The 22,344-nt window shown below is 40.8% G+C and overlaps 1 protein-coding gene across 2 annotated transcripts; it reads right to left on the reverse strand.

Moving 5' to 3' along the window:
- Window positions 1-21,929, reverse strand: LOC117261612 (tyrosine-protein kinase CSK-like). Of its 2 annotated transcripts, none has more exons than XM_078167807.1 (13): window positions 21,852-21,929; window positions 14,120-14,211; window positions 12,510-12,623; window positions 12,218-12,330; window positions 7,741-7,960; window positions 6,675-6,768; window positions 6,493-6,558; window positions 4,167-4,266; window positions 3,973-4,063; window positions 3,813-3,886; window positions 2,995-3,190; window positions 2,796-2,882; window positions 1-1,093 (listed from the first exon to the last, which is right to left on the reverse strand). In XM_078167807.1, the coding sequence occupies exons 2-13, from the start codon at window positions 14,132-14,134 to the stop codon at window positions 908-910; spliced, it is 1,356 nt and encodes a 451-aa protein (XP_078023933.1). In that variant the 5' UTR covers window positions 14,135-14,211; window positions 21,852-21,929; the 3' UTR covers window positions 1-907. The 2 variants fall into 2 exon arrangements, with proteins under 2 accessions (XP_078023933.1, XP_078023932.1); XM_078167806.1 differs by having other exon boundaries at window positions 21,475-21,923.
- Between the last annotated feature and the right edge of the window lie 415 nt (window positions 21,930-22,344).

The raw sequence follows: 22,344 nt of genomic DNA on the forward strand, positions 1-22,344 counted from the left end.
TTTTCAAAATATCTTATTTTTTATTGTTGAAAATGGCAACATAGTAATTTTATTAACATTCTCCTTTTTCTCATTACAAACAAAATCCAGATCCATTTGGTTTAATCCAAAGATTCCCAGAATAAGACACTTACTGACGTCGAATGGAATATTCTGTACATGGGAATGATGTCGACACGACTGAGCTGAATGATGTTATTATATCAGTAGTAAAGGTGACACTTGTCCAAACTTGCGGTTCCTTTTTTGATGTGCAGAGAGATGCAAACACATCTAACAATTACATAGCAATGAAAAAATAAAGCTGCATAATTATAGTTATTTTAACTTAGAACTTTTAACAAAATAATTCAACAGTCATGCACAAGGTGTACCTGGAAACTGTAAAAAAAAAAACAATACAGCGAGTGACGACGTATCAAAACTGTTTTCCTACTTTTGAATCGCCTCTTTAAACGAATACAATGGATTCAGTCAACTCAGTCAAATTATGTTAAGGTCTGCACGTTCATAAAATGTAACAATGCTACTAATAGGACCAAGATATCAACGTAAAGGACATAAAATATATTTAAAAAACAGGTCAAGGCACTGTGGCTCTGAGGCAGACTTATCGATATGACAGTTAATCATTCACTCTTGATAACCGAGCGCAGAGAAAGCAACTGAGCCAGTAATGAAGAGTTACTGCAGACTGAACAACCTGAGGTGACGGATGACGCTAAGACACATAAACACTGACAGTTTCAGCTAACGGTCCCTGGACAATGTGTGAAGCAAACTTTGTTGTGAACTTTGCAAAACAAAACAGTTTTCTGAAATCTATTTTTTCCTCCTAGGTTATGGTCCAAGTGGTCAAAATGAAGGAAGAGGAAAGTCACTCATTGTGTGTGTTCTGTCAGATGTCTCATTGTTTTTTTCCCATCCCATGGCTGATATGTTGTAGCCACTCCTTCAACATTTGAAAGCTTGGTCGAGCAGCAGGATCCAGGTTCCAGCACTGTTTCATGATGTTGTACACCACTTCAGGACAGCCGTCTGGACAGTCCATTTTGTATCCCTTCTCCACACGAGGCACAACGTCTTTTAATGGCTACAGAGTGGAGAAGAGCAAAGTTGATATGTGCATTACCTCAAAGAAAACCTTTTTAAATAGTGTATGTATTGCACATTATAATGTTCTATATAAAAAAACAGATCCACAAGATCTGCACTGAGAGGGGACTGTGTAATCCCTTACAGATCCAGCTCCTTCAGCCAATCATGCTTTTCTGTCAGAGCTTCTAAAACATGGAAGGATCTCCCATCTGAGTTAATAAACTGTGACATCTATCACACCTTCAATCAAAGGCTACAGACCTGGTTTTTGGACAATCAGTACATTGCTTCCCTTAACACTGTCGTTGTTATTTCTGGCTTACATGCTGCTAACTTGCTTTACTTGCCCAATGCAGGCAGCCAACTCTGCATGGCTATGTATACAATATCTATATTATTAACAGCATGGCTAGCTTTCTGTCACATGGGCTGTGTGTTAGTGCATATGACCATACATAATGACTACTGTGTTTTATCTGTGTTTACTTTGTATTGCTGCTTTGCATGTCTGAATGTGATGCTAATCTGTGTGTTGGCGCTTTGTGTTGTTTGCATGTCTGTTTGTGTTAACATGCAATTTGTGGTTGTGCTATTGTATTGTACTGGTGCTCTGCTGTTGCTTGATGCTTTGCATGGCTCCTGTTCTATCCTGACAGTTTCTAATTGCTGTAGTTAATGCTGTCTTTATGTCTCTATGCTGTCTTTGTCCTGTGAATTTTCATGCAAATTTTATCCTTTTGTTGGTTTCAAAACATCTTGCCAAAGGACTGCAGTTGAAAATTAGCCAGCTGGCTAACACTGGCACATTTACAGAAATGTTGATTAATGTGCGTTGTCCTTATAAATAAAATAAAATAAAAAAAATTATATTGAAACTGTGCCCTCTAACATGATAAACTATATATTGTCTCGTATTACTGCTGTAGGAAAGAGTCTCGACCAGGGATACTAGACCAGAGGCCAGTTAATAAACAAAATCAAATAAAAAAATCTACCTGTATATAATAAAAAATATTTTGTTTTCTATCCTTACTCATCTTTGCCAAGTGGCAATTTCAGTCACACCAGTCCTGCACAGGTCAGGTGTGCACAAGGAAGCTTCTTGGATTTGAGGGACATTCGGGGCTTAGTCTGGAGCTCTTAAGTCTACGCTATTTTTAAAGTTGATTTTTTTTTTAAATTGTAAATCATGTGGTAATTATTTTAAGCATTTATATATTTTTTTGTCTTTACTCTTTTATTGTAAATATGTATCTTTTATTGAAATTTTACGAAATGTGCTATACAAACAAAGCTGCCTTGCCTCTGTCAAGGCCCCTTTTTTTCTAAACAAGCTCTATTTTGATGCTTTTTTTTAAAAAAAAAAATACAATCTAGCACCATAGTTACACTCAAAGTGAAAAAAATCCAGTGTTAATCAATTTATTTTCCTTGTGAATTAGAAAATGGTCAGCACACCACCCAGCACCCTATCGCAGCCCAGAGTATCACTCGTCTAGACTATAAATACATTGCTGATTGATTAATCACTCTCTCAAATCAAAGCCCTAATTCCTCCTTAATATTTTCTACATGCCTCTTTGATACTTAGCACTTTGAGATTTTTTTTAGCACTTTGAGATTTTTTTTTTATAAATGAAAAGTGCTTTATAAATTAAAATTATTATTATAATTATTATTATTATTATCATACTTACAATTCTTGGATAAGGCACTCGACCAAATGAGTAAATCTCCCAAAGCAAAATACCGTAGCTCCAAACGTCAGATTTGGTGGAAAATTTCTATTGATTAAAAGAAAAACACACATGTAAGAGTTAACTTCAATCAGAGGGAGGCACACAGGGCAAAGCACTCTACTCAACATGGTAGCACTCCGTGTAAACAACAGTGTACCTTTTCTCTGAGGGCCTCCGGGGACGTCCACTTCACAGGCAGCTTAGCTGTGTCCTGAGTGGAAGAGGCCTCCTTGGTCAGACCGAAGTCACTGACTTTGGCCTTGTTGTCTTCCGACACAAGAACGTTGCGCGCTGCTAGGTCTCGGTGCACAAAGTTATTGGCCTCCAGGTACGCCATGGCTTCACAGACATCTCTGTTACAAGAGTACAAGAAAACAGTTCAAAACCTGAGTGACTTTTTTTCTTTAAACCTTGGGATCAAAAACATGCAGGTCAAATTTCCAGATGATGCAACAAAATATGGACAATCATAACGGATACACTAAATAAACATGCTTTACTTTAACGTCTGTGTTTCTCTCCTATAATGTGTTAAAGTGATAGACTGCATCTCAAACTTCATGAAACATTTCCAAAGCTTATTTTTTTGTCTTCTCTCTTTTACTTGTGCACTGCTGCCTTTCACAGTTCATAACCTTTACCCACTGTTAATATGTGGAGTTACATGAAAGCCAGACATCATGCAGCTGTTCTTGTGGCCTATGTCACAGGCCCAGGTATCAACTGATATTTCCAAACTGATATTCCTAAAGGCATTAAATGTAGGCGCTAAATCAAATATATTAGCATAACCCATAAATATTTTTAGCTCTAAACAAGATCAAGAAAATGATAATGGACAAAGCATTAACTAGCTGCACGCAATTTGGGGATCTGCTACTTAAACATTGCTCCACAGCTCTGATAGTGATCAGAAATTCCACAGTCGACCTTCATAATGTGTGATGATACAGATATTATTGCAGTCATACTCACAGTGCAAAATTAAGGAGAGCATCTCCGCCAAGTACTGTTCGGCCTCTGGAACGTAAGTAGTCAACCAAACAGCCCTGAAAACAAACAAACAAACAAACATGTGACATCTTTATAACGTCACTCTGAATGGTAACAAACTACCAGACAGTCTGCCACCCACCTTGGCCATGTACTCAGTAACTATAAACAGACTCCCGTTCTCCTCTACAATCACTCCAAGCAGCTGCACCAGGTTATCGTGCCGTAGTTGCCTGAGGAAACACACACAGGCATGTTATGTGGCTTACATGTGTGTATACATGTGTCTATCGAAAAAATCCACAGTGATGAAATATATCATTATATTTTCCTTACGTCATGACAGAAGCCTCCGCAATAAAGGCCTGCGCTGTAGCATCATGTTTTATGCACTTCACAGCTACTTTAGTCCCTCTGTAGTCTCCCACCATGACATCTGGAATGATCACAAACAATAAAAATGATTTGTTAACTCACATTTATCAGTGTCTAGTTTCATTTACCTTTCTTCCTGATACAAAACCAACAGCACAAAAAACACAAAACCTTCACTTAAACCATAAGGGACATGAGTAAATATGTTTCATTGTTACAAAGCTCTAAATGGTCAGGCTCCGTCATATCTTAGAGAGCTCATAGTGCCATATTATCCCACCAGATCACTGCGCTCTGAGAATGCAGGGTTACTTGTGGTTCCTGAAGTCTCCAAAAGCAGATCAGGAGCCAGAGCCTTCAGCTATCAGGCTCCTCTGCTGTGGAATCATCTTCCTGTTTCAGTCCAGGAGGCAGACACCGTCTCCACATTTAAGACTAGACTTAAGAGTTTCCTTTTTGATAAAGCTTATAGTTAGGGCTGGCTCAGGCTTGTTTTCGACCAGCCCCTAGTTAAGCTGACATAGGCCTAGTCTGCTGGGGGCCCTCCTATAATACACCGAGCACCTTCTCTCCTTCTAGCTCTCTCTCTGAGATTCTGGAAAGTTGGTTCTTCTTCATCTGCTAACACTCAAGTCCTATTACTGCATAACGCTAACTTTGCTTTACGGCATGTCACTAAATCGGCTTCCTCTCTGGAGCCTTTGTACTACACTGTCTCGCAGGTTCCCTCCCTCGAATTGCAGCTACGCCTGCCTCACAGCAAAGGGGTTCCTGGTTGAATCCCAGGACGGAGCCCCTCTGTGCAGAGTTTGCATGTTCTCCCCGTGTCACTAGGGTTCTCTCCGGGTACTCCAGCTTCCTCCCACAGTCCAAAGACATGCAGGTTAATTAGTGACTCTAAACTGTCCGTAGGTGTGAATGTGAGTGTGAATGGTTGTCTGTCTATGTGTCAGCCCTGTGATAGTCTGGTGACCTGTCCAGGGTGTAGGGTTGGGAACGATTAACCGATACGACCGGATATCTGGTTTGACAAGCGAGAAATATGGCTACGTCGGTAGCAGCCTCCTCAATCGATACGAATCAGCCATGAATCCTTAGATGAATCGATTGTAGAGTCATGGATTCGGGTATCGCGAGACTAGCAATCGCTTGACTGACTTTAACAGTTTGCATCTCGAAAACAACGCGAGAGCCGGCGGCATGCTCCGTAGCAGGCATTACTGACAACGATAATGGATGTAAACATCAGCGCCAGCTTGACTGGTGGAGATGAGGAACAGAAGCTAATGCTGGTTGGATAAACCAGGGAGCAGCCAAGCTGCAGCAGAAACTAAAGGCGAATCCTGCCGGTTGTGGGTTGAACGCGGGGTCACAGACACAGACAGAAATACGTATTCCTGTCAAATACGACGGCGCATGATAACGGCTTATTGATGTATTATAGAAAAGTGATTTATCTTTTTAGAAATGACAGAGTGTAGCAAACACAGAGAAATAGTCTGACATGCTGTCAGTGATAAGCTGCTAGTCATCACAGTCCATGATATCAACTAATAACAGGAGATGTCAGATTCTGCCCCTACATTGCATGTTATTATTTTATTCTGCTTTATGTTTATATTGTACAGCGTTATAATAAACTTTATTCCAGACTCAAGTCCATATAAGATACATACAAAAACACAGACAATACCATAAAAACAACACAAGTAGGTTTAAAATACTTAAATTTTACTTAAAGTTCACTTCACTTAAAGTTTAAAACTTCTTCTCATTTTTATATTGATCCCATCCAACAAAATGATGTTCATTCAGCAAGTCTTTTTTTGGTCCATGTCTAAAAATAAATACATTTGACATGTGATTTTGTTGTTTGACTTTTTATTTTATTTTTGCCAGTGCCATACAGCATCAATGCTTGGGGATGTGGTCTTTTACAAATTTGAAAATACTGTAAGAATGTCACTTTTATAGAATTGGCTTATTTATTTTATAATGTATGATTAATGCCTACATCAACAAATGTTAACCATAGAATCGTATCGAATCGTATCGAATCATTCTGTATTAAAAATATATCGTTTTTGAATCGTATCGTAACCCGTGTATCTAGATACGTATCAAATCATCTATCACAAAGAGATTCCCAACCCTACCAGGGTGTACCCCGCCTCTCGCCCAATGTCAGCTGGGATAGGCTCCAGCCCCCCGTGACCCTCAAGAGGATAAATGGTTACAAAAATGTATGTATGTATGTATGATGCAGTTTAAACTTGAAGCTACTTGCCTCCAAATTCTCCTTTTCCAATCACCTGCTGCAGCTTGAGATCTTTTCTGTTCATCGACCAACCACCTGTTGGCCATTTAAAAAGGAAACAACATGCAGCTGAAACACTCTTCTCATACAGAAAAAAAGGCTACAATGGTGCTGATGCATAAAATGTAAAGGACTGAAAAACTGAAACTCACTCCTGGAAAACTCATCCTGAGCGGCCACCGTCCCCTCCTCCACTTTTGGCTTTATTAGTTTGGTGCACAGGCCGTCTGCATCTTTGGTGTAGTGCTACAAACAAAGCAAATAAAAGAATAAATAACAAGTAAGAAACACCGGCATTACACCACTTTCAAGAGGTTGCTCACTGCATATAGCCTTACTAAAGCAAAGAACATTTTACCAGAAAACAGGAGCACACTAGAATCACATTTCACTGATCAAATTATTTTGTCAGATACCCTCCATCAGGACAAAATCCAGTTTTCTTTGAAGGACAAACTTAATTTCTTGCTGGATTATATATATCAGACATACAGTATATTGCTTTTCTGGACCAAGTCCATACATACTCAGATGATAAGTCTCACTCTTTTTCAAACATCTCTTAGAGGATCTCAGTTGATTTAATCTGCGTACTTTTCTCTGTCAGCTTGCACACCATGTTAACTGTTTATTCAATATGTGCTTTATGCAAAATTCAAGCATGCAAGTGAACCACCTTTCTGAACACTTACAGAGTTTCAATAAAAAGATACATGAAACAAAAAGCACCACAGCTTACAAGAATACAACTCAGCTGACAGTGCTTCAGAACGACCAATAGAGGGCTGTATAGTGAAATCAGCAAAAGATATAACGGATGACTGAAAAGGTTTCCCCTTAAATAGGTCACACTAAAATTACCCATACTACTTTAAAATTGCCCACACTACTTTATTTTACTCTGCAGAATAAATAGTATGTTGCTGTTTAAAGTAAACATCCAACACAGGAAAATGATTCGTTTTGAGAGTAAAAGGTTTTGGTATATTTTTGAGGTTAGAACTTTGCACCTCAGCACACTGCTCACTCTTCCTCTTTGACACTTCCTGTTCATTATTTGTTCCAGGAACTGTATGTGGTATAGCACAAAGACGCGGGGGCTCTTAAACAGGAAAATACAAGAAACATACAGTAGACGAAAGCCCTATATAGAAGCAAGCAGTGTTGGCCCAACACCTCGTTTTATTTATAAAACAGAAACTTATTTTAAAGTCTGACCTCAACCAGCTGCATGAGGTTTTCAAAGAACCCCTCTTCATCGATCGTGAGCTTGCCGTTGTGGTAGATGATGCGGTAGTGCTCCACCTTGCCATCGCAGCTCACACACAGGGTGTAGTCGCCGGGGAAGTTGGTGCTCTCTCGCACCAAGAACAGGCCTGTCTCAGGGGGGTACAGCAACCGCTCTGCCTGTTCCCGCGTTATCTTCCCGTGAAACCATCTGAGAGCAGAGGAACCAGAGAGGTAACAGAATTAAAAAAAGTCCAGCACAACTATGTCACCAACCATCTCATAACACTTTAAAATGTAGCACTGAAACACACTAGCATCATTTCTGCAGACTTTTTCTGTTTGCATCGATCAGTACAAAGCATATTATAGGTACACTTAGATGTGAGGTTATCAGGCACAGACATGTAAAACTACTGCAGTCTAAATAAAACAGTCCTGCAATAAATCCTCTTATCATGAACTTTATAATGTTCAGTTTCAGTTTAAACTGTTAGAGCAGTGTTGGTTCTATTTAATAGTCATCTGTGGCAGCTACACTTGTAGTGCTCTTGAATTATACCTCATTACACTGATAATGAAAAATGTTTCTAATATTTTGGCCACCCTATTTATGTCAATGAGGGTAGATTAAATATTAGAAACACCACTCAGTATAGTTACGCAGCACAATACTGTTCAACAACACTGCAAACCACAGCCTCTACAATGAGCATGAAGCTGTACTTATTTTTACAAAGTACACCCTCTGTCAGCATCGACTGGACACCTCTAACTGTTTTAAGAGCTACTAACCAGACCAACATCAGTGTGTAAAAGCAGTTAAGGCTGAATCCTAATTGCAGCTGGTTACAAAGGAAACACTGTCAGGATCCATTTTGGGGCTGTGTTGCAGATTATCTTACATTAGGCTGACAAATGTTCGTCTTTTCTTGTGTAACGTACTCCATAGTTTTATTATTATCCTCAAATTGGCCCTCAATGCAAATAAAGCAAATGTTCTGGAGATAACAAAAGTATAGATTACGGTCGTTTGCATATCCACTGTGACTGTGCTCTATTATTGAGAGGGTCACAGAGTGTACGGTGAATTCATTTGCATCTGGCTCCATGAGAAAGTTACATTCAAATATCTCCCAGAGACGCTCATTGGAAAGCTGAGAAAAAGGCTCCACCGAAACAGCAAGAGCTTCAGCCTGAGTTACAGAAAGAGGATTGCTGAAGCAGTTTTCTGTATTACAGGGGTTTAATATTTCATACATCATTAAACCTTCACTCAGAGGCCCTGAAATCCCCTTTACCGTTCTACTCCCACATTCATTTGCAACATATACCATGAGAACAGTGCAAAAGTGAGAACCAAATTATTCTCTGCTTCCTGCTCAGACAGTACAGATGAAAATTAGCTTATAGCAAACTCTGATAAAGCTAAGTAGCTATGCACTGTCCCTGTTAAATAAATAAAATAAATAAAGAAACATGTGGATGACAATATACTTAATGAGCAACATATTTAAATTTATCAAAAAACATATTTTTAAGGTAGTAACAGCGCTTCAGCCCCATTTTAGCCCCAAACTGTTCAGTGTGTTCACTATTAACTCTTCTGGTTGTTACTAACTCTGGATTGGTTGAGTGTTCACTAATACCCAGCTGGCACTCAGAAGAGCTCATCAAGAGCTTTCATTTGATATACAGTACAGGCCAAAAGTTTGGACACACCTTCTCATTCAATGCGTTTTCTTTATTTTCATGACTATTTACATTGTAGATTCTCACTGAAGGCATCAAAACTATGAATGAACACATGTGGAGTTATGTACTTAACAAAAAAAGGTGAAATAACTGAAAACATGTTTTATATTCTAGTTTCTTCAAAATAGCCACCCTTTGCTCTGATTACTGCTTTGCACACTCTTGGCATTCTCTCCATGAGCTTCAAGAGGTAGTCACCTGAAATGGTTTCCACTTCACAGGTGTGCCTTATCAGGGTTAATTAGTGGAATTTCTTGCTTTATCAATGGGGTTGGGACCATCAGTTGTGTTGTGCAGAAGTCAGGTTAATACACAGCCGACAGCCCTATTGGACAACTGTTAAAATTCATATTATGGCAAGAACCAATCAGCTAACTAAAGAAAAACGAGTGGCTATCATTACTTTAAGAAATGAAGGTCAGTCAGTCCGGAAAATTGCAAAAACTTTAAATGTGTCCCCAAGTGGAGTCGCAAAAACCATCAAGCGCTACAACGAAACTGGCACACATGAGGACCGACCCAGGAAAGGAAGACCAAGAGTCACCTCTGCTTCTGAGGATAAGTTCATCCGAGTCACCAGCCTCAGAAATGGCAAGTTAACAGCAGCTCAGATCAGAGACCAGATGAATGCCACACAGAGTTCTAGCAGCAGACCCATCTCTAGAACAACTGTTAAGAGGAGACTGCGCGAATCAGGCCTTCATGGTCAAATAGCTGCTAGGAAACCACTGCTAAGGAGAGGCAACAAGCAGAAGAGATTTGTTTGGGCCAAGAAACACAAGGAATGGACATTAGACCAGTGGAAATCTGTGCTTTGGTCTGATGAGTCCAAATTTGAGATCTTTGGTTCCAACCGCCGTGTCTTTGTGAGACGCAGAAAAGGTGAACGGATGGATTCCACATGCCTGGTTCCCACTGTGAAGCATGGAGGAGGAGGTGTGATGGTGTGGGGGTGTTTTGCTGGTTACACTGTTGGGGATTTATTCAAAATTGAAGGCACACTGAACCAGCATGGCTACCACAGCATCCTGCAGCGACATGCCATCCCATCCGGTTTGCGTTTAGTTGGACGATCATTTATTTTTCAACAGGACAATGACCCCAAACACACCTCCAGGCTGTGTAAGGGCTATTTGACCAAGAAGGAGAGTGATGGAGTGCTGCGGCAGATGACCTGGCCTCCACAGTCACCGGACCTGAACCCAATCGAGATGGTTTGGGGTGAGCTGGACCGCAGAGTGAAGGCAAAGGGGCCAACAAGTGCTAAACACCTCTGGGAACTCCAAGACTGTTGGAAAACCATTTCAGGTGACTACCTCTTGAAGCTCATGGAGAGAATGCCAAGAGTGTGCAAAGCAGTAATCAGAGCAAAGGGTGGCTATTTTGAAGAAACTAGAATATAAAAGATGTTTTCAGTTATTTCACCTTTTTTTGTTAAGTACATAACTCCACATGTGTTCATTCATAGTTTTGATGCCTTCAGTGAGAATCTACAATGTAAATAGTCATGAAAATAAAGAAAATGCATTGAATGAGAAGGTGTGTCCAAACTTTTGGCCTGTACTGTATATAACTCATTTTTGTCCAAAATGTCACTTACAGCCCTCTGGTTCTCACCCCTCAAGTGTGACTGTTCTTGTAACATTACTTTTCAGTGCAACTGTGAACAAGGGGTTGCTGTACAACAGTGATTGTACAGTGCTCAGTCACACTGTTCTGTATATAAATAGAAAGTTATATGTCGATAAACAAATAAACACACATTAAGATTTGGGGTTATTCATTCATCAGTCATTCATTTTCTGTAAACGCTTCTGTGAATCCTATTAGGGGACGCGGGGGGGCTGGAGCCTATCCCAGCTGACATTGGGCGAGAGGCCGGGTACACATGAGACAGGTTACCAGACTATCACAGAGCTCACACATAGAGACAGACAACCATTCATGCTCACTTTCACACCTACGGGCAATTTAGAGTCATCTAAACTGCATGTCTTTGCATTGTGGGAGGAAGCCGGAATACCTGGAGAAAACCCACGGTGACACAGGAAGAACAACGATGTTAACCACTGCTACACCGTGCCAGGTTAATGGTGGGTAAATTACACTGAGAGTAGCTCAAGAATGGCTGTTGTGTCTTCTCAGTGGCTATATTTTGTCACATTATATTTCATAATAACTTTCTTTGTGTGTTTTTTTCCACTGGTGGTTGTCGTCTAGGGAGTTTGTCTTCATGCAGTCATTTCAGACAACATTTTGTGATCAAGGGTTCTATAAATAAACCTGTCATTCACACACATGCGCGCACACTGAAAGGCATCATGTGGACAAAAGGGAAGATTTTTCAGATTACTTCAGTCTGAGATTGAAAGGAAACAACAGGAAACTACTCTGAGTTTAAGCAAAGCTGAGCTGGAAACAGACACAAGTGCACTGCAATTACAACACAGCCCGACCCAAGTGTGGTCTCCATTCACATAACTACAGCGTCACTGCCACGACAAATAGCCCATACGCCTTCAGCAACCACACAGCCATAGGAAGAGGGCAAAGCCCAGCTATTTTAACCATCACTGCAGACGCCAAACACAAAGCTGGTGTGGTGGCAACTTTTGAGATGCAGACAGCAGATACAGAGACCTTATCCTGTTTGCTTTTGAAAATGAAAGATTGCATCATAGATTCAATAAACCATAATACGCTGTGTACTTACGGCATTAAACTCAGCTTGCCTCCAGATTTCACACCTTCTCTTTTCTGAACATAGTTGGCTGGAATCGTCCCCTCACGACCTGCAGAGTTTTTAGCTTTGTACCAGTTTGGATCCTGAAGGTGTCAGAAATGGTTAAAATGAATAATGTGGAGTAGGAAACATAAACACAAAGCCATTCCACATTTTCATATCTACAGACAATAAGTGTCTTTGTCTATTAAACATATTTGACGAGAACTCAGCAGTGAAATTCTATATTTACAGGAACATAAGTGAGGCCATGAAACCTTACCTTTGTGACAATAATAATAGTCAACACGTCTCCTTTGTTGAAGGGCAGGTCCTGTTCTGATGTGCCTTTGAAGTTGTACCTGGCCACACACTCTGTGCCCTGCGGCCATGGAGTCTACGGGAACACGGACAGATCACTAATTAGCAGAGAAATGTCTCACAAATTACTCAACAGACATGTCTCGTTGTGTGTCTGAGTTTTGACATGCACCAATGTTTATATTCTGGAGGTGTATCTCAGGGCCGTGAGCAGGTAAAAAGGGGAAAGCTTTCTGGGACCATGTTCATCCTGAATAAATATAAGCAATGATAACCAAACTTTATTTTTTGACAGAGACAGTAAGTTTTGCGTCGAAAGTAAAGATAAAATAAAGAAAGTAAAAAAACTATTTTATTTTATTTTTGCATTCTGGTGTGTTTTTCAGTGATAATCCTCAAAAAATTTTCTTCATGGTACTTTTTAAGTTTTTTTCTTGTTTTTTTTTTTTTTTTTAACGCTGACAGTTTTTTTTTTTATTTACAACTTCCTGTCACTGTTTTGGTGTAGAGGGGAGGAGCTGAAGGGGAGGGGCAAAGAACATGTGACTTACATATAATTGGCTAACAGAGGAGGGAGATTCCCTCTTCTGGGCTCACCCACAGCCCGCTACAAGCTCCGAAGCCCTGCAGCACCGCACTTTTAGCCTACAGAAATGTCTTCCGTGAGTTCACCTGGAGCTCCCGAACAGCAAGTATTTCAAGTTAAGTCTGTTTTTCTCTGTTTAAAATAGAACCAGACTGGTTAAAGTTAACTTTTAAGTGATGTTATGCTGGTCTGGAAGAGGTCTGCTGGAACAAGCGCTAAGGTTAACTAACGTCAGCTAAAAAAACCCGACACTTAAAAAAAAAAAAAAAAAAAACGAAGTACAAAATTATAATAGAAATAATAAAATAATTTTTAATGCCTGTGTTTTATTTTGCTATGAATTTTTTTCAGTCCTTTAGCATGCCAAATTTTATTTTCAGTGCCAAAAACTGTCACCATCCTATCGCCATAGGCTAGCCACATGACCTGAGAAATGCATTCATGTATAGATTTGGGTAGGGCCCATCATGGATGTATAAAGAGACTTGGATACAGCATCAGAGGCGGAGCTAATTCATTCCTATAAAAGCTGCTCAGTGACACATGAAGCCAAAAAATTTCTGGGTATAAAATTACCCTGATCTTTCACATCCATGGGCCCTTAGAGCAGGCACACTAGAGACTTAAGCTAATTTATGGATTAGCACCTTGCTAACCTGAATGGGGATTAAAATGATTTAATCATGCAGCTCTTCAAGACTTTCAAAATGTTACTGAACCAAATACATCAAATCCAAATAGTGAAATGAGTCATTTCATGGGGCTGTGATAATCAATAAAATTATCCACTGATTTACAGACATCTCTTTCACAATGTGAGTCTATGGGAAAAAGTCTTTTGGGCTGCACAGCATCACGTGATGGTCCCGGAAGTTGTAATTCTAGTTTGGCATCTATGTCAGATTGGCCTCAAAGCTCGCAGCTGTTCCTGCCAGCATGAGGCCCATTGACTGGTCATTTCTATGAGCATGCCTGGCGTATCTTACCTGGACCTCTGTCATGGTGAGGTGGTTCAGTCCTCTCACAGGTGACGTGCTGCTACCATCAGAGCTGGTAAACACACACACTCATGCAGTACCTAAGAAGGGAAACAGAATTTAGTCAGAAACCGCCCCTGCTTCGAAGATATTCGCTTAACCACAAAATTAATTTTCAGATAGACGGTGAATTAGAGTTTTTTTTCTGAAGGCACGCAGGTTGATTCATAGTAAACTCTTCAGCCATTATCAGAATGCACCAGAGTAGAGTTACATCAGACAGTGTCAGTAAAAATAACTCACTGATGCAGAAAGCAGAACTAACAAGTCTTCTTTTTTTAAATCACACTTTCACAACTGAGGCAGAATGTTTCCATGACGCAGGATAACAGTGTGTACATAAAGAGCAGGCTTCACCGTGTTGAAGGATCATAACTCAGAAACATACTCAACGTTTATTTTGGAATAAAATTCCAGCTGATGAATGCAAGGCATAAAACTAGATCTACTTTGTATTCCATATGCTAACCTGGTTCATTTTGACCAAAAATGGACACGCACTTAAAGCCCAAATGACTGGGCCTGGTAGGAATCAAGATAGCTCTCTTCAACGCTGGAATGCAAACTTGTGGTGAGATCTGACCAGGCCCAAGGGACTCATCCAGCCCAGCGTTTCTTTACGTCAATAAAACAGCCACTGCGACTCTAACCTTAGGCCTGAGTCACCCAGGGGCAGCGTTTCCATGATACATGCACAACAAATCAGAGCAGAGGCATCATAATGAAATGATGATCTGTGGATTAAGTAATGCTCAACACCCCCCTCCCCTCAATCCTCTCCCAAAACCCCACTTCCTCGCTTCCTGTATCAGTTCCCAGCATGCAGAAGTGGCCAGAGCTCAGGGAAAATCCTGGCTCTGATAGATCTGACATTTTACATGAGGTCACATCCTGTGCCATGTCCATTACTATGCAATCTTATTTCCTGTATGAGAGCCCGGATTTAGATTACTCCAATATTAGGGTGGGGTTCTTCCTAACATGAACAGATATCACTCCCTGAGCTCTTATTTTTTCAAATCATGTTACTTCCATTTAAACACAATCTGGCATGTCTTCACACATATGAATAAATGACCAGCCTCACAGACACCAAATGTGAGACTGTCGGCTCTCAAGAGTCCCAGAGAGGACTGTCATCACTCTGTATGATGAGGATGTGGCGGATGTCGTCCCCTGTGGAGAACTGCAGCTGTCTATCTGGACACATTTCCCACGCCCATAAGCCCAGCAACCCAGGAAGGACACCTCCATTTTGCATCTGCTCATTCCAGCCCATCTCTGCGTTACACTTTGACATTTCACACTGTGCAGAAGGTCATAACAGGAAAGGAAGTGAAAAAATCTACAGCCATGTTAGTGGCTCTTTGAGACTGTAATACTCATAATAAGGAAAGCCAAACCAATCTCACCAGGTGACCCCTCATCACAGGTTTAACGCCTGTAAGCCGTGAGCAGCTCAAACAAAGTGATTTTCTTCTCTCAAATTGTTTTGTTAAAATAGTTTTGGAGGCGCGTACGGCTAAAAGTATCCAGTATTTCACACAGTTTCAACCATCAGCTCACACACTTACAGACACTGAGCCGTACCTGCACAGACGGGTGGCTAACTAATTAGCTCTTTCTGGCAGCTAGGCTAGTTCGGTCGTTAGCTAGCTCCTGAGCTAACTGAGCACAATGGATCTTTTCGATGACATGTTTGAAATGGGTTTTTTTAAATTCTCTTCTGTCCCATTAACTGTCCCTCAAATGTATCTTGCGACCCCTTAAGGATATCCCGACCCCCAGTTTGGAAACATGGTGCTAGATAAAAAGCAGTGGTGGAAACCAACTAAATACATTTACTCAAGTACTGTGCAAGTACAAAGTTATTTTTTGCTTTCCTTGATTTTAATTTTAAATGGACTTTGTAATTGAACATGCATTTCTATAGCGCCTTTCTAGTCTTCAGACTTTTATGCTATTTTATACTTTGTACTCCACTACATTTACTTGGTAACTGTAGTTACTTGTTACTTTGCAGATTAAGATTTGAAATACCCACTATGAGCATATAAAATACAATGTGTTGACGTACAGTAAATGAAACCACCTTATAGTAGTAAAATTATCTGTACTGCAGACGGCTACAACATTAAAAACACAGCTTCATGTTACCATGGTTGGATTACGAGACAATGGGCCCCTGGGTACAGATATGCAAAAGGCCCCACCGCTTCTGCAATACAGGAGCAGCACACAAAGACTTCGTGATGGTGTTTGCATCTCTGCGGTTCTTTTGTATCTCTTTGACCTTATTTTGGTTGTTTTTATGTCACTGTGGTCTTTTTGTGTCTCTTTGGGGTCATTTTGAGTCTCGATCTGATCAGAACGTGTTAATTTGACATTTTGCAGGTGAAACCCAGGTGGGCTCCTTAACACTTTTGGCCCCTGGGCCTCCTCCCATTTGGCCTGTTCAGTAATCCATCCTTGCATATTACTGCATCAATGATAATAATCTAACAGTATCATACAGTATAAAATAATGTAAGTGACTACTTTTAATTGTATGCTTTAAGTAGGTTGTCTTGATAATACTTATATACTTTTACTTGTAACTGAGTATTCTTTAATTGTGGTGCTTGCAACACTTCTTCCACAATGGACAAAAAGTGAGGGGATCACCAAAGTTGAACGTGAATGTCTGCACCAAATAAGGTATTCCATCCAGCAGTTGTCGAGACATTTCACTCTGAATCCCAGATGTCAACCTGCTGGTGGTGTTGGAGGTTAAGTGAGGGGATTACCAAAGTCAGAGGGATTCATTCTCTGGGGACCATAAATGTCTGTTCAACATGTCATGCCATTCCATCCAATATTTTAAAGTCTGGACCAAACCTACAATGCCGTTACTTGAGTCATGCTGCTAACATGGCCAAAAACTCATCTGACGTAGGTCAGAAATCAGCTCCTCTGGCTGTAATCTCAGAATGAGTTGTAACATGAAGAAGGAAATCATCCTTATGATGCTCTGACAATAGAATTTGTTAATTGCAACAGAATCTGTCTGGGCAGAGCCCTCGGTGAAGGAGCAAAGTGATCTCACCAAGTGAGGAATGGATCAGTGGGGCCGAGGCCGACGCACAACAGCACTTTTAAATTCCTCTCTTTCGGGACAGTGAATGCATCTCAGCAGCAGGCCACCAGCAGCTGACTGAATGGGACAGAACTCAGTCTGTCATGGTGTCACATTGCCATTTCCAGAGAGCTCTACATGGAACCACAGCTTGCTCTTTTCAGGAAGCAGACAAGGCCGTCATTGTGAGTCGGTTGAGTTTCTACTGACCCCTGGGCTTCTACTGACCCCTGTCTCATTGAGAAGTCCATTATTGTCAGTCTGTCCAGTGAGTAGCTTTAGGGGCAGCAATGCTTCAGTCCTGCAGGTCTGGAGATGTGAAGCGTACTTCATATTTTACTCAGCGAGTACAACTTGTGTCTGCTGCTCTGCTATTATCATGGAAATTCTCTTCTAAACTCCACCAGCAATGAACCTCATAAAAATCGAACAACAGCAATTGCAATCAGTGAATTAGAACATACGATTGAGAAATATTGTCTGCTGGAGGAGAAGTGATGCATCACATAGAGTAAGCTACTGAAAGCAACAGGAAACCAGTAAACTCAGTGACAGACTGAATGTGAATGAAGTCAGGAAGGAGCACAAAGAGCACAAACTTGCTCCAAATTTAACAAAGCAACTAACACAGCGAGGTGTCCTATCTCTTCAAACAAAGCACATGTCGCGATTGTAGCCCAATTTGTTATATTTTTGGCATCTACAACAATCCTATTGTTCAAACCAAACCGGTTGGTCAACATTTGACTTGTCTCGTGCTAGTCAGCCGTAGCCTAAATTGTAAAAATCAGTGGCAGTCTGACTGCACAAAGCAAGACAGGACAGGAATGTAGAAATATCTCCTTTGGTCGTGTTTAAATCTGCCACTCCCTTGTCTATCTGCAGCGGTGGAAATGCTGATCATGCTAGGTGTTGCAAAAGCTGCTGTGACACAGTGAAAGGAGGACGGCTGGAGGGCCTGTAGACAGATGTGCACATTTTTCTACTCAAAAACAGTATCATGTGCTGGTCTTTGAAAAGTTAGAGAATTACAAGGCAACCTTCAAATAAATAGTTAAGGGTAGTAACAAAGTATATTTACTCATGTTCTGTATTTAAGGGCAATTTTGAGATACTTTTACTTTACTTAGTATTTCCATACTTTACACTTCTACTCCACTACATTTCAGAGGGAAATATCGTACTACACACTCCACTACATTTATCTCACAGTTAGAATTACTAGTCACATTTCAGATTAACAGTTTACATAAAAGCCTATTTTAAAAATGTATGAAATAAAAGAAAAATATGTATATAAAGTATGATTGTTTTTTACGTACATGCTTTCCAATAATAAAAAACTGATTTAAAAAAAAACATCTCAGATGGCTTCATTTAAATATGTGTTTAAGGCAAAAAAAAAAAAAAAGATTTTCATCTAACAACGCAGAGTGGTCGCACAAAACAAGCCAGAGTGCTCTGAAATAAAAATGTTGGGCACAGCGCATACATTTTCTCCTCATTGGGAACAACTGAAAAAGACTCTGGCTCTGATTGAAAAGTGCTATGTGGACGCAGGTCCTTAGTTTATAATCACCTGAAACTAAGAGTCATTATGTTTTTGTTACCTTAGAATGAGCCATTTATATCTACATGTACATACGTGGCAGGTCCTCTCCCATGGAGTCCGCCATGTTGTTTCTACAGTAGCCCAGACCAGACAAACAAACACTGGCTCTAGATAAGCCACTTTGCATTTTTGCATCGGCAACCGTAGTTCTCTACATGCTTGGCACTCACAAGAAGTTTCAGCTACACAACGTCACCACTAGATGCCACTAAATCCTACATACTGGACCTTTAATCTAGCTCTACCTTGATCAGCTGCAGCAGTAAAATGCTGCTTACACACTGCTCCATCAGTACTAACAATCTATTAGAACATGTAATAATACAGTGGGTCCCAACTGGTCCACCACGGGGTCCAGATTTCTCCTTCGTCATTTGTTCAGGGGCCACACAGTTTAATATATTCAGTATCATACTCGTGTTTAGCCGCGTCAAGCTAGTTTGCTGTCTCTGTCAAGAAGCTGTCCGTTATACACTCTCTCCACATCAGAAAACAGCACTTCAAAATAAAGGTGCTGTGTTGGAAATTCACTGTACTTAAAAATAAAGCGTGTTTTCCACAAAGTTGACACGTTTGTGAGTCACTTGCGGTCCTTTCAGAATGGACCCACAGCCCACCAGTTGGAAACCACTGTAAAAGTATATATTGGTCAAAGGGGCCATTTATTTATGGAATGAGTAATTCAACTTTCGATACTTTAAAGTGTGTTTTGCTGATACTTCTTTGCTGAATGCAGGACTCTATTGTTCCATTAATTTACTGGTACTTAATTAAAAGATCTGAATACTTCTTCCTCTACGAGATACCCTTTAGGAAGAACGTCACAGTGAGCATCATGTCTGTGTTAATGGCTGTATGCTCCTGCATCCCTCTTCTATGTGCAGTAGGGAGCCTGTGAAATCTGCCCCTCATCCTGACCCTCCACCCTCAGGATGCTCTGCGACTGCTTTGATGCTGCTGCCTTGTTATCATCACCATTGCAGCAGCAGGGTGCAGGGCCAAGTGCTTAGAGAAGGAAACAATGATTTCTGTCCATATTCCCTGAGCTTTTATCTGGCACAAATACAAACCAGCACACCGAGTGGTGAGACATGTACAGAAGGAGCACATGCCAACAGTTCACCCAGCTGGGTCTGACAGCCTGCAGATGTTCTTGGGGAACCTCAGAGGAGGAAATCACCTCTGCCTCCGGGACAACAGCTGGACTGTGGTTCAGCAGCGCTGCTCACTGAAGCAACTGTCTGCAGGATACAAGACAGGAAGTACAAGTCCAGTGGTAGGCCCTGCAGCACAAGTCGTCATTGTATCACTTTGATGGCAGTTAGTTTTGCCTGTGAGATGCTGTCATGCAAGGCATGAACGCAAATGACAGTGAAATAGCATCCTGTTTATCATAAATAAACACAAAACTTGGCCCTGACAAACAAGGCCGTCTTCAGAGTAACAGGAAGAGGAAAATCAAGGATTGTCAGTCAGGGGGAAATCCCTCTTAATTTAGCATCCAGTCATTACAGTTAACTTTGCATTTTACTCCGCTCCAAAGTTCAAACAACACAATAGAAGTGTTGGCACTTGTGACACTTTGGGTAGGTAATGATTTTCCAAACTAAACACATCAAAAAACACCATGTAAGGCAAAGCAGCTATGTGTGAGCGGTGGATGGACACTTCCGTGCTGAGGTGCTGTGCACGCCATGCAGTGCAATGCTGCTCTGCTTATGCAGCCATGCATGACACATTACAGGGTAGCGGAGTTTGCTTTGCTGTGGTTTCATGAGCTTTTTTCACCAGCTTCATCTTACTTTACAGTCACACTCGAAAATAAGAGTCCTCTATGGAAGAGGCTCTACACCAGCACCAGAATGGCTTCCGTCTTTTCAGAAACTGCCTCAGCCGGAGAGGCATCACCCCTAACAGACCCAAGGGGACCTCAGTTCCTCTCTCTAACAAATACTGGCTCCATTCAACTTTTTTCTGTTTGGCACTTGCCTTTAGTGCATTGGCGGCTTGGCCAAATCTTTGATGAGAGAATTGCAAACTGAGAGGCATTACCATTTCCCCTCTGCAAATCACACATTCCTGCAAGTGTTGCACAAAGTCAGTAACATTTTCAAAAACTGTCAAAGATCATAGGTTATATGACAGATCTGATGCACCATCTTGAGTCAGCTATCATCTTTATAAATACTATCTGCCATGATGTGACAGCAATTTTGAGAGCTGCATGATGCGCCCCAGAAAGGCAGAGGAAGTGGCAGAAGTTTGAAGGAGGATGTTAATAAGGCCACATCTACCATGAAATCACATCTCTATTAATGAAGCCTGTTTTTGTTCCACTATAAAAGCACTTTGAGCTACACTCATTACATAAAAGGAAGTAAAGATAAACACATTATGTACTCGCCTCAGGCTGCTAACATTTCTGAAAAACTCAGATCAGAGCTGTCACTCACTGACTGAACACAAAGTGTACAAGCTGACAGGCCCACAGGTTGGCTCTGTTTTAGAAATGTGTGCCAAAACATAACAGCCTCTGCATCTACAAGCCACGGCTCCACTCAGATGTAAAAGTCTTACCTGTTTGCAGGCAGAAACTCAAAAGTTTGAAGCAATAACAGGTGATCCAGCTGCTGTCCGAGGTCTTATTTCATCCGAGCGACGGCAGACAAATTCCCATTCACGAAATAAATAACCGACAGTTGATGTCGAAGCGCAAAAGACACATCAAGTCCCGATGAGGAAGTGAAATCTGCCTCAGGTGACCCGAAACTTCAGCAGTCCAAACGTATCTCAACAAACCCAGCTGAGTGTTGTCGGTGCGTCCCCTGTCAACATAATTTGGAAAACTCGCTTTATGTAATGAAAAAATAACTTTTCTACACTTATCTCAGCAGTCTGGACGCTTCTTCTGCTAGAAATATTAAAATAAGTGACAATAAACGCAATAACTTAACTGGTTATAAGTTGCAGCGATGAAATAAAACCGATTCAGACTAATTTGAGACGACTTCTGTCTGCTACACTCCTTTTCCCCGTCAGAAACATTCAAGTTTTTTTTGCCCCACCTTGATTTTGCAGTGCACATGCGCGTTAATGAGAAACTAGTCTGGCTAAAAATGGATCGCTGCATCAATTTCAGTCAAGATAGTGAAGGAATTTTATCATGTGTGTTTACAGAAAGCCCACACACATGTAGCAACGGTGAAAGTTGTTTTTAATAGTTTCAGTCTGCAGACATGACACAAGAGGATTGCACAGTATCTATGCACAAGAACTGACAGTGAACTTCGCACAAGGAAACTGTTCTGTCTAGACACAAAAACCTCCCACTGGCTTTTTAATGCGATTCTTTTTCTGAACTGCAAACTAATCTCGCATAGATGTGACACTTTGTAAACGTATTTCATAAACTCAAAAAGCACAACCTGCGTTTAAACACTTTCAGAG

The sequence above is a fragment of the Epinephelus lanceolatus genome, chromosome 5, assembly GCF_041903045.1.
Source record: "Epinephelus lanceolatus isolate andai-2023 chromosome 5, ASM4190304v1, whole genome shotgun sequence".
Taxonomy (NCBI): domain Eukaryota; kingdom Metazoa; phylum Chordata; class Actinopteri; order Perciformes; family Serranidae; genus Epinephelus; species Epinephelus lanceolatus.

Coding starts and splice junctions, on each gene's coding strand:
- LOC117261612 (XM_078167807.1), bottom strand. Junction 12,331..12,509: donor CTATTATTATTGTCACAAAG/GTAAGGTTTCAT, acceptor TGACACCTTCAG/GATCCAAACTGGTACAAAGC. Junction 3,887..3,972: donor TTACTGAGTACATGGCCAAG/GTGGGTGGCAGA, acceptor GTTTGTTTTCAG/GGCTGTTTGGTTGACTACTT.